Source organism: Anser brachyrhynchus (assembly GCF_964034855.1).
Source record: "Anser brachyrhynchus genome assembly, chromosome: 1".
NCBI lineage: Eukaryota > Metazoa > Chordata > Aves > Anseriformes > Anatidae > Anser > Anser brachyrhynchus.
This window is the reverse complement of record NC_137694.1, coordinates 103,308,478-103,321,450: the sequence shown is the minus strand read 5'-3', so window position 1 is coordinate 103,321,450 and position 12,973 is coordinate 103,308,478. Positions and strand designations below refer to the sequence as shown.

The window sequence follows — 12,973 nt, the reverse complement described above, 5'->3', positions numbered from 1 at the left end:
AAAGCAGTGAGAGTGTGAATAGAGAGGAACATAGGGGAAAAAATGCAAAACGTGAACAGCAGGTTGTAAGTACCATAGGCACTGACTTTTTTTCCACTGACCAAAGAAGGATAGAAATAAGTAAAAAGCAAAAGGCACGTCTTTGACCACAAGAAGAGCTAGGTGTGTGAGTTGGAAGCAGAAGCAGCATTTTCCTTTCTTTCAGATGGCACAAGCAGCAAATTGTTTCACATGCATTAGAGCAATTTCAACACAGCGCGTGCATGTTCGGTGCCACAGTGCTGGATGAGAGACAAGGGAACCTAGGGGATCTGAAAACATACAGTAAGAACTGCTCCCTCCACACACACTCTGCTCCTCATTGTTATTGCAGAGGATATAGCACGAGAAACAAGCCTGTAGCGCAGAAGTATGAAGAAACAGGTGCCTGGTGGAAAAGGAAGGATAAGCGCTCCTGGTCTTGACTACTGCAGCAGTCAGGTTCCTCCAAGAAGCGATAAATGTAACAGCTTCCCTCACAGCAGGTAACAAGAAAAAGAAAAAAGGTGCTTCACTGACCCCTAAGCCTAAGCAGGAAAACAGAGCTTTTGGTACAGTGAAGCTCTTTTGCAGGCTCACAGAAATGAAGCCTCTGGCTACAGCAAAACGAGGTCCCTTTAAGCTTCATTTGCATGAGCTATCAATAAAGCAGAACCTGAGTTGAAATGGGAGACAAAGATGCACATCTGTGTTTTGCATTCCAGTGGGCTTGTACCCTCAGAGATCTACACTACCCATTGCACGCAGCTTCAACAGAGGCACAGAGAAAGATGTAATTTTGGCAATTTTAATTCTCCCCCCGCTCTATTATACAAAATATTTTACAATTAAAAACATTTTCCCCAACAGAATCATATACAGATATTTATAATCAACAAGATTCAGTACAGACAAGATGGGGAACTTCTGCACAAAGGAAAAACAATGACAGACGATCAAGTGAAAAATTAAGACTTGACCCTTTCCTCACTATATTCTGGGAGATTACATTTAGGCTTTTGTTCCTGTTGCATTGCCTCACGTCTGAGAGCTAGGATCTCTTCTTAACCCTACAGGCTAAGGGCCTCCACCCACATCCCTAGCACAAGTACAACACACTGCTCTCAAAAGGCCCATGAAGACACTGAGACATTAGCATCTGGTCGTACCATGAATTTACTATTACCCAGAAAAGGGAACTGCTCTCCTCAGCTTTTTCTAGCAACCCACATATACACACATGCAAGCACATACATGGGGGAAGCATACTGAAAACCCAGAATGTTTCAATGTTTCACCAAATGGCAATCCCACCCCACCAAAGCAACCAGCCTTCAAGACATGTCCAGCAGGCAGTCTCTGCAGAATGGCTATCGTAATGTCTCAAAGCCACGCTGGTTTACTACTTCAGATGCACTCCGGCAAGACTTGCTGTTTTCCCACTTTGATCATCTGCCTAGCAGAGTGTCAGTCAGCCACGGATATGATAGTGTGAACTGCTCAGAGATGCTCAGGCCACAACAGACAGGTAGGGGAAGTTCCACACTTCAGCAGGAGGTCCTTCAAGAAACGGCTGCCATTGGTCTGCCCTACCAGAGCAAAGGTGTGTGTGAACCCTAGTGAACATTTTCTGTCTAGGGAAGGTCACTGCTGGGCTGGGCCAAACCTGCACTCACAGGGGAGCCCATCCCAGCGTCACTGCTGGAGGCCAAATGCCTGAAGCAGTGTGGGAAGATCATGGGCATCAGCTGCCCTGTACAGGTCACTCTGCCCCAGCATGGAGAGGGCCATGCGAAGAGTGCTCCAGATGTTGTCAGACATAGCGCCTTGCTGCCCCCGTGGACCTCGGCTCTTCTGCTGCATGTGCAAAGCCTCTAAGAAGTGCTCCACAGCCTCACTGTCAACATGAGAACATACACACGCTTATTGGAGAAGATGGTACATCTCAAACTCCCCTCCCCGTTTGCTTCTAAACTGCTACTTCTTCCCCTCCAAAACAGTTTCACCCTCTTCATCAGATCTTTCCCCAACTCCAAGCCCCCAGCCCCGAGTTCCCCCTTTTCCCTCTTAACAGAAACTGAAGTCCAGATAGCCCCTACTCCAAGTGGATCTGCCTGACACTTTGTTCTCAGGGCAGATTTCACACAATCTCTCTTTACCTATGCCATGGGAAGGCTGCAGACAGCACAGCGCTGCCCTAGTAACCTGCTGCGGTCTCTCTCGGACACACATACACACACTCGTGGGTCACAGCAGATCTGCCCATCCTATGCTCACCGGTGGGCACCTAAGTTGATGCAGCTGATGCCCAAGTTGTATCGAGAGCGGATATATCCTGGCTGGAGCTCCAGTGCCCGCCGATATGCAGCCACAGCTTCCTCACTCCGATTCCCATTGGCCAGGGTGGCACCAAGCTTGTTCCAGAGAAGATGGTCCTGGAGGAGGGGACAGAGATAAACGGCTGAGACAAACCGGTTCTTTTTAAGCTCCAAGCCAACCCTCCCTAACCAACGTATCTGCCTTACTCTTCCACTTCAAAAGATGTGCCTCTCATATAAACAGCATCTCCACCCATAAACCTCCAGGTACCTCCAGCACCCCCACTCTGCCCTTTCTTACATTGGGGCGCACACTAAGTGCGGCACTGAAGCAATCCACAGCCTTCTCGTATTCGCCACTAAGGTTGAAAAGGACACCCAGGCCACACTGAACATCAGGATCAACAGTTGAGGGGTTGCTGCGCACAGCTGCTAAGAACAGCTCTTTGACCTCCACAAAAAGTGAGCTGGAAAAGCATGGAACAAGGACATTTGTACACAGTAGAGCAAGCTGACCTTGGGTTGCCCACTAACATCTGCCCGGCCCAGTCCCAACCTTCCAAGAAGCCTTTCAGCTGAAGGCTAAAATTTGTACACCCCCAACTCACTCAGACAGCAGAGAACCAAGCACACGCTTGGAATGCCCAAGATTTGGCCCTGAGGCACTCTCCTCTGGCTCCTTCTCCAGCAGGTGAGCATATGCAGGTTTGTGGCGTAGCCAGTCGCGCAGAGTCTCACACGCCTGCTTCTGCAAGGACTCGTTGGTGAAGCTGACCGCTAAAGCCATAAGTGCTGTGAGGTTCCCAGGCTGCAGTTCCAAGCATCTGCAGGTTATAGAAAGAAGAACTACAGTATTAAATCAAAATGGGATATACTCAGATATAGGAGATAATATAGTCAAGGCAAAGCATGCAACACTAGCCACATGGTCCTTGAGGCATTATGCACAAGACAAGAAATGTGGCTCAGAAGATCTACCACAACACTCACTGTCTGAGAGCACTGATTGCCAAGAGTTCCTGTTCATTCTCTGCTTGGGTGGTTCCCAGATATTGCCAGGCCTGGAGGAGATAAAGATGTACTAAGACAGACTTCTTCAGATCCAGAAAAAAAAAGCCAAAGGCACAGAGATTAAATCCACAGCATTATCCCACACATTTTCAGAGTGAGACCAAGTATATGCAAGTATACACATTAGCCACAGATGCATATGAATTTCCTGGAAAGATATACAGACTTTATGGTCCATATGCTCTCAAAGCCAATAAAACTGGTGTTTTAGTGAAAACAGGTGAATCTCTATCTGGAGAGCTACCATAATGCAACTGTTTGCAATTTTAGCACTTTTAAGCCCCGTATTCTCCATATTTAGCTTCTAACTGTGGTCAAACTGCAGAGGAAGAAGCGAAAAGCAGATTTCAGGTTTCTTAAGAACAAAACAGCGTAGCAGCAGTGCTAATAATGAGACCCTCAAGGTATGCAGCTGCATATACTTGTGCAGAGGTCCACTTGCAAGTGATAATCTTGGGGAATTGACCACGAGACCTGAAAGTAGAAGCACTGTTGTTTTGTTGGTTCTTTAATCATGACACTAGAACATCGAAAAAAACTTCCATTTCCAGGCTGCTGACACATGGAATATTTAAGGCACTAAACCTAAAGCAAGTACCTGTTCGCTTTATGTTGATAATCACACCCCTTGGTCTTAAATAGGCTGCACAGTTGGCTAGGTTGTCAGCATGAAGTACTTGCTTATTGAACCTAAATCACACAAAACATACTGCAATTGCCTGCACAAGCAAGTAAGAGGCAGACTACTGCCTCAAATCTCTCGTGCCTCACCATACAACTAGATCCTACACAGAGCTCACCAGTCATGCCTGCATTGGGTTCTGAAGTGAGAAAAGTAGAGATTGAAAGTAAAGTTGTAACCTGGACCAAGGGAACTGTGATATTTTCCTTCACAGAAACAATTGTACAAGTCTATTTGATCACTGCACCACCTGAACTTGACTTCTCCTGTACTTTTTTCCGGAGTCACAGCAGAACAATTTAGAGCATTTTTCAATACAGCTAGCCAGGAAAAGTTCAAGATTTCTACTCCTAAGGTCTCAACTACTTCCCCATTATACTCAGCCTGCAGCCCACACAGCCTCAGAGTAACAGATTCTTAAGGAGTACTAGCAACACACCTTTTGGCCACTTTAAAGCAAAAGCGGATCTTCAGAACATCTGCTTACTTTTCACCTACTCCCAGTACCCTAGAAAATCAGATGCCTGTATTCCCAGAAGCCAAAAAATTTCTGTTCCAAGAGGACTAACAAACTAGTTGTTATCCCATCACATGCAAATAGCAGGACTTGAATCAGGAACACTAAGTATTCAGCATCCCTGGATCTTTGAGGTAGGCACTCCAGAAATGGTAGCACTGTATGTGCTTGATTCCTCCTCAGAATATCTATGTGCTCTACTTCTGGGGCAAGGTACACAGGCGCTTTGATTTCTCAATCCATCCTGCAGAAGCTGAAGCGTTTTATGGAAATAAGCATTCACTGAATTAGCTGCTGGAACATTTTCTTCAGTATAAAAATCATTCTCTGGTCTACAGCTTCTGTGAAAACATTCATGTCATCTCTGTCTTTTTAGGTAACATCTTCTCCTGGCAGATGGAGGTCCGAACCAGAATCTCTAGTTTAATGAGCTACTAAGAATTAGTCTTTAATATGGATATTAAAAGCAATCATCATCACTACCACAAGCATCTCCAGTCCTGAAATGCCAATGAAGACTTCCACAGAAACAACTTAAAGAGATGAAAACTCCTTGTCTTGGCTCTATGTCAGTCTCATGTGACTTTACACAGCTTCAAGCCAGAAGGCTTTGTGCATCTGACTTTAGTTATAAGCCCACAGACCTCCTTGGAATTCAGTTACATCACAGAATCATAAAGGTTGGAAAAGACCTCCAAGATCATCCAGTCCAACCACACCTCTACCACCAATGTCACCCACTAAACCATGTCCCTGTGCACCATGTCCAACCTTTCCTTGAATACCCCCAGGGATGGTGACTCTACCACTTCCCTGGGCAACCCGTTCCAATGCCTGACTATTCTGACATTTCTTCTTTCTGAGAAGAAATGTCTCCTAATTTTTAACTTAAACCTCCCCTGGTGCAACTTGAGGCCATTCCCTCTAGTCCTATCACTAGTTACCTGTGAGAAGAGGCTTACCTCCAGCTCCCCACACCTTTCTTTCAGGTAGTAGTAGAGAGATTATCAGCTACATACCCAGAGACACAGAAAACCAGAATGTTTTCATACACCCTGCACAGCTCATAACATGGAAGTGAGCTTTTCACACACACCCTGACACCTCAAAGGGGAAGGCTCCAAGTAGCAGGACATGTAGCCAAGTTCTGTTACCTTTGGTCTCACTCACCTCCATATGATCTGGCTTCTGTTGTACTGCAGCCTCAAAGAGCAAGACAGCATTGGGGAGGTCACCTTCTGCCAAGCGCTTCCGCCCCTCTTCAAAAGCATCAGGGTGATCTCTCATGGGATTATCTTCTTCGAACTGATAACCCTAGCACGGAAGAGAAGCAGAGGGCTAATGCCAGGAGACAGGCTTAGGGAGAAAAGCACTTTCTACAAGACATCACGCATCTTGCCGCATCAGAAACATTCCAACTACAGAGTAGCCAGCACCTCATCCCCTCTGCGAGCTTGGAGCAGAACAGTGACTCTTCTTCCTGCCCGCTCTGTCCTGAAAAATTCCTCCAAAACTGGACTATAGTAGACATGGAATAAATTGTAACAGAGATGATATATCTGGTGTTGGTCTCATTAGATCTGGGTGGGAGTACTGGCACTTGCACTCATTACAAGGAATCCCAGCACTAACTGATATTTGATGTTAGACAAGAACTAGACAGCATCTGCAAACCAGAACAAGTAAAAACAGTAGGTTTAGCCCCTAGCTGACCTGGGATTATGGTGCAAGTGACAGCAAATTATTGTTATGAGAAGGAATCCTAAGAGCACTTGGGGTCTGTGTAGCTCACCTACAAGGTAGACAGTCTGCCAGTTTCCTCAAAGCAGATCATCATAGTACTAGGAAACCCTGTTCTCTATTACCTTGTCATATGAAGAGGAGTTGAGGTCTTCATAATCAGTGAGCCAAGGGTGAGCCTCCGCATCTCTCTTGGCCATCTCCTCCCATTCTGCCTGGAGTTTGTCCCAGAAGTCCACATCTGACTGAAGGAAGAACAGGAAGTGACTAGAGTACAACTTTTAACTGAGATCTATAGACACCCCAGAGCACACCCTCTTAAGTGTCTCTAGCCCTCCTCACAACATGCAAAGTAGACAGGTAACCCTATCACAGGCTCTCAGATGGTACCCCAGCCCTCCTCCTCCTCCAGCTTTACCTCCACAGCAGTCTTTGCCTGCTCAAATTCCGTATCAAGAGCTGACATGTTCCCAGATCGCGTAAATTGATCCACCCAGGCATCGGATGCCCCCTGGGAGTTTGGAAACAGAAACACACCTTTCTTTTTAGGATTTGGCAAACTCAGTGCACATCCCAAACCAGCAGGAGGGTCTGTGACGACCTCTCCTCCCCATCAGCAAGAACTGATGGCCTGGAAAGTAGAGATGAGTTCTTTTGGACACACCCTTCCTCCCAGGCGCTACTGAAGATGAGACCACTCACTCTGCCCAGATACCTTCCCAGCTTCTGGCTAGACTCTGCTATGAAGAGTCCGAGAGCCCCTCCCTGGCCTCCCACAGCCTAATCATTAGTAAAGCATTGCTTAGATTTGGACTTGCCATTCTCCCTTGCTCCCAGATTGTGCACTGTGACAAAGAACTTTCCTCCTTCAGCGCACATATAGCTGGGGCTCCTACCTGCTGCTGTATAAACTCAGCTGCCCATTGCTCTGCCTGATCTTGGTCTCTGTGGGTCACCTTATTAGCTTCGATCGATACCCTCCCATCTCCGATCTGGCGGACAAACTTTAGGAACTGTGGCAGAGAAATGAAACAAGGGTGGAGCTGGGCAGATGCTTTGCCAATAATCCTTCTGTCCATGCCCCCCTCCTTCACAAAGAGGATTTCTCTCCTCAAAGTGAGCACGAAAGGCCAGAAAAGGTGGGCAGGAGAGCACTTCAAAGTGATGTTGTATAAAGTGACAACATCTGGAGGGAACTGGGTTCAACTTTTAGGAAACAGGGAAGAAACAGAAGCACTGGACAGCAAGATGCTTTATTTATTTACTGTCTTCCCCCTTCTCAGTTCCCCACACCCTTTATGCATACTAGATATCTGTCAGCCCCAGTCACAGAATTCCTCACCTCAGAACTGTTGAGTTTTGGATCATCCACTTTAGAAAGAAAATCACTCGCAGTTTTCTTAAGATCATCCTCAGGTTGATATTCCTCATACCTGCAGTAACAGTAAAAGGGAAAGAGATAATCTGGTACTGGGCAACAGTGAACTCTCTCTCTAACAACAGTCCACACAACGGGGCACTAAAGCACTGAGGGATACAAACCCTAGGATTCACTGAAGTCATTCAGTACGTTTATTCATCTGCAAAAATTCAAAATTACTACCAGGTTAAGTCTGCAAATGACTGACAAACAGTAGTGGAATTAAATGATTACTGTGCCAGCACAATTCTGCAGAACAGTCTGGACTACTTGGCAAGCTCACACGCTATCAAACATTAGAAGTTTTAGCGCCACCAATTACAAGGTCATACATTCAGGGAAAGAGAAAGCAGGTCATTCTCATGAAAGAGGAACAGCATCTCGGAAAAGCAGCAACTCGGAAAAGGACTGAGGACTCATAGCAACCACACAATTCAGTGTTTCTTCTGGCTTACTGCAGAATAGGACCAGTTCTAGGTGTTACCACTACAGAAAGTCTTGGTGAAGTAATTGAAACCGGGGGCAGTAACTCAGTAACATCCGTATTTGCAGAAAGATATCAGGAAAGGCAAAAGCCAGGAGAAAAAGAGCATCCAAATATGCAAAGTCTGTTTTAGCAAAAGATCTAACTAGTTCAAATGCTTGCCTGTGTTTTGCTAGCTTACTTGAAAATATTTGACTGTGGTCCACCACAGTACCTACACAGAGAAGATTTTTAGTAGCAATAGACTGTTCTTTAATCTACCACAACGAAACATATGAAAATAATGCCTGGAAGGCTGAATCTAAAAATATGCTAAGGAAAAGCTAAATGCTGTTTGCCAAATAGGGAGAACAAAGTGATAAAAGTTTAGAGCTAGTAGAGTGTGGCACTTCAGATCTCTAAATCTAAGTATCTATTGTAGAAAACAAGTTCTGCTTGAGTAGGAGTTATTGAACTCACTCCTCAAATCACATTAAGGAGCTCTGCACTACACGTGAGATTAAGTTAGACTACACAATCGCAGTATTTGCTGGAACTGGAATACAGGAAAACTGGCATCTCTTAAAAGATTCAGTGTCCAAGCATCATTTTCTCCGTTCTCTAAAACGGAAGGTCAGAGAACATCAGTCTAAGTAAATGACTGCAAAGCATTCAAACCATAGCAGATTTCTTATCACCTATCCAAACTTAAACCACCCAGGTGCCCAACAGCAGTAACTAGTCTTGAAAATACAGACACACCATTTATCTGCCAATGACTGGTCTTCCGATTCCCCAAGCCACAGTTTTTCTTCTGACTGCTCTAGGTATTCTTCTGCCCACTTGGCAGGGGACACAGACAGCGGATCTGCATAAAACACCAGTACAGGGAAAGAATAGTAGGATAGGCAGAAATTCACTAAGAATAAATTCAGATTTTTCTCTCTCTACTTTACACAGAGTTATCTAACACATATAGGAAAGACCTCCTCAAAGAAAGATCGCTAATGTTTGTTTCTAACTGTTTTGATCTAAAACATACAAAATAATCAAGCCTTAGGTTCAGACCATCTATTAATACAAACGCTTCTGTGGTGGCAACATCTATCTTCCATTTCAATTTCACAACTTAATCAGCTGCTCCATGTGGGATATTATGTAGGTCAAGGAAATCAGCAATGCATTACAAGTCTCTGTCAAAACTACAACTTACAAAGCACTAGCTCTTCATCAGAGCTCTCTCAGACCTTGGCATGTGTTGATCTATATTCCCAGGAATACAAAGAGTGACGGTCAGTGAATGGGACTACATTGTCACCCTTGGGGAACAGAATAGGATCTAGTTAAATCTTGCTCATAATTTCCAGGCAAAGTCATAGATGGTCACAGGATCATATCCAAGCCCCAGCTCTATACATAAATAGAAGATGGCTTTTCAGATAAACTACCACCTTGCTTAGAACAGACAGCTTATCCTCTGATCCCAAAAACATTCACGTTGCACTTCTCCAACTTGCAAAAAATCCACTTTTATTCTAAAATGTATCCCCCCCCCAAAAAAAAAAATAAGAAAAAATAATTGGCCAAAGCACTCTAAACAGTATTTACCTTAGTACCAAAGCCAAATTTAGCCTTAACAGGGGGAATTAAGAGTATATGTAAGCGAGAAGCAGTACCAGACCATCTCCAGAATTTGCCTGCTTCTTTGAATATTTGAATAGCCTGCTTCTCCCGAGTTCTCCAAGTAACCTAAACTGAAAATAAAAGAGCCTTACACCTGAACAAAAGCTTCCACACCACTTTGTGAACAATTTAGCTAATCCATTCCAAAGCAGCTTATTTTTTTCTGCCTTCCTGTTAAAACCACTACAGTAAACACCGACTGCTGGTCCCAAAGCATTATTCCAGTCTCACATTCAGTAACTCTGCATCGCATGCAGGCATATGACTGGGCAACCTCTCAACAATAATTCCAAGAGCGGCCCTTCACCTGTCACTTCAGCAATGAATTCCTGCGACCAGTCAGTCTCATTGTAATCTGAAGAGACATCACCAGCATTATCTGCTGCAGCCAAGAATTCCTGGGTCCAGTTTTCAGACAGTGCCAAGGCTGCCACACCTGGAGCTAGAAGAAAAACACAAGTGAAGATGAGAGGACTCAAAGGCGTTAAGTGTCCCATGCTCCTTCAGTTAACCCTCATCACCTCTGATCAGGTCCTTTTCTCTTTGTTAGAATAAAGAGACTTGAAGATTCCACTTGGAAGGAATCTCTGGAGGTTGTTAAGTATTCACAGAGCAGGATACCACCAAAGCTAGGTAGAGTTTCTCATGGCATTGAGCAGGTAGCTTCTGAACTTCTCCAAGGCTGGAGATTCCCCAGCTTCCCTAAGTACCTGCTCCAATGCTCAACTGCCCACCAAGGGAAGACACGTTTCCTCATATCTAGCCAGTTATCATTGCTGCAAGTCACGCCTTTTGCCATCTATCACCACAAAGATCCCAGCTATTGTTGCTGAAGACAACAATTAGATCCATCCCTCCCCCCCAGAGGCTTCTCTTCCAGGGAGCCACCCTGCTAAGAGTTTAACTGTAACACCAAGATCTTTTCCAGTAACCATGTACTCCAACTACCCTTACCTCGCTGAGGGGCCTGTCGGAAGCTTGACTGTTCAATCTCCTGCATCTCAGCCAACAGATCATCCATCTTAAACGTCTGCGGTGCACGGGACAGTAAAGGGGCATTCTGCTCTTGCAGGAACTCTCCAACCAGCTACCAAAGACAGTGATCAGGATTATGAACACAGCATAGAAGACAAACAGGTAGAGTTATGGAGGATGAGAAAGAAAGGGACTTAGCAGAAGGAAAGAATAAAATCGGGTAAGGGGAAAAACAGCTGACTAAGTTGAGAAAAGCAGTACGGAGATGGATGTGTTGGTCCATTCTTACCTCATCTTCAGAAGCTACTCCCAGGGGTTTGGATACCTAAAGGGAATAAGTGGACAATTATCCCAACAGCTTTGATCCCATACCCCTCCACACACTCTGTGACCTGGTTAGTTCACAGCCTCCTCTCCCTTGAGATTAGGCCCACTGCACTTCCCTATGTTGGCTGCCTGTTTATGTGGAAACTGTAGGAGCAGGAATATCCTGAACGGCATTGCCCAACCTCCCCACCGCGTCCTTCTGGCTGGGCCCCTGTAACAGGGAGGCCACCAACTTCATCCCAGCATCCACAGGTGGAGCTTCTATAAGTAAGGCCTCGGCCCACCGCCCCACTGACGAACCAGGCGACCCTGCGGCTGCTTTCCCCGCAGAACAACACCGCGGCCGCCCACCCCACCGCCCCCAGCAGAGCCCGACACTCACGGCTGCTGCTCCGGGAGCCCCGGAGGGCCAGGCCAGGGAGCCCTGCAGCCCTTCCTGCCGCAAGGCCTTGTCCTGCGTGAAGTGGCCGGCCAGCTTCAGCAGGGGGTTGGAGCCCCCGCACTCCGCTTCCACCAGCTCCCTCATGGCCATGGCGCCAGGCGGGGACGGCGCCGGACCCCTCCGGGCTGCACCTGGCCCAGGGGGCGACAGCGACACGGGGCGGGCGTCGGACGGGACGGGACGGGACGGGACGGGACGGGACGGGACGGGACGGGACGGGCCCGGCCGCCCCTTCCTTCCGCCGCCAGGCGCGCCCCCGCCGCCCGCCCCGCGCGCTCCCGGCACCGCGCGCCCCCGGGCAGCGGAGCAGGCCGCGGGGCAGGGGCGCGCCGCCGGCAGCCTTACCTGGAGCGGAGCGCTCGCGAGGCTGGCGGGAGGGGGCGGGGCCAGCGCTTAAAGGAGCAGCGTCCCGGCCGAGCGCCTTAAAGGGACAGAGACCCGGCACTGGGGGGCGGGGGGGTTGTTGCTGTGCAGCAGCAGCTGGGAGAGCAAGGAGTGAGCACCAGCCCTGCAGCCCCCAGGTCAGTGCAGGAGCAGGGCAGGAGGTGCTCCAGGCACGCAGCAGCAGTTCCCCTGCGGCCTGTGCAGAGGCCCCTGGTGGAGCAGGCTGTCCCCCTGCAGCCCATGGGTCCCACACGGAGCAGATCTCCACGCTGCAGCCCCCCCGTGGAGGAGCCCCCGGTGGAGCAGGTGGATGTGGCCTGGAGGAGGCTGCGGCCCATGGAGAGCCCCCGCAGGAGCAGGCCCCGGGCCGGAGCTGCAGCCCGTGGAGAGGAGCCCACGCAGGAGCAGATTTAAAGTTTTCATCCGTCTTTTATACTCCTGATCCCAAAGGAATAACAAACTACCAGGAAAATCAGAGCTGATTCACGTGTAGCCTCTAAAAGAATGAGACAACCACACAGAAGAGTTTACATGATGTATACCGTCTCCTGTGAAACTAGGGTGCTAGAAATAAATTGTTTTCAGACCCAAATCCCATCTTCTTTTCAAAAGGAATATTTTCTTCTGCAGGGTCCTCTTCAGACTTCCCAAATGCAGATAATCCATCCAAAAGCTGACGTCTGGTGCTGATTTAGGCACTATTCTTTGGCAGTAAGTCTTCATGACTGCTCTCCTTGTGGCTTTGAAATGCATCCACAGCCAGGTCTGTGCTAGCAAGCAATATGGCTCAACAGGAGCAAATCTCCAAAGTGATAGAGCTGGGGCCAGAAATCCAACACCAACACCAAATATGTTTGAGGAACTTTATTTTGGATTATGTTTTCCCTGGTCCTGTGGTCTTTTAGTGGTTAAAATGCACTAGGTGTGCCCCTA

At 47.3% G+C, this 12,973-nt stretch overlaps 1 protein-coding gene across 3 annotated transcripts; it reads right to left on the bottom strand.

The window, feature by feature from the left end:
* Positions 1–812: 812 nt before the first annotated feature.
* Positions 813–12,073, bottom strand: PEX5 (peroxisomal biogenesis factor 5). 3 transcript variants are annotated; one of them, XM_080554204.1, is made up of 17 exons: positions 12,002–12,068; positions 11,597–11,787; positions 11,177–11,212; positions 10,867–10,999; positions 10,220–10,354; positions 8,992–9,097; positions 7,689–7,779; positions 7,243–7,359; positions 6,765–6,857; positions 6,472–6,591; positions 5,777–5,920; positions 3,327–3,397; positions 2,945–3,160; positions 2,638–2,803; positions 2,296–2,453; positions 1,695–1,915; positions 813–1,607 (listed from the first exon to the last, which is right to left on the bottom strand). In XM_080554204.1, exons 2-16 carry the CDS (start codon positions 11,744–11,746, stop codon positions 1,714–1,716), a joined length of 1,938 nt encoding a protein of 645 aa, XP_080410330.1. In that variant the 5' UTR covers positions 11,747–11,787; positions 12,002–12,068; the 3' UTR covers positions 813–1,607; positions 1,695–1,713. The 3 variants fall into 3 exon arrangements, with proteins under 3 accessions (XP_080410330.1, XP_080410331.1, XP_080410332.1); XM_080554205.1 differs by having other exon boundaries at positions 813–1,915; positions 12,002–12,073; XM_080554206.1 differs by lacking the exons at positions 7,243–7,359; positions 12,002–12,068 and having other exon boundaries at positions 813–1,915; positions 11,597–11,993.
* Between the last annotated feature and the right edge of the window lie 900 nt (positions 12,074–12,973).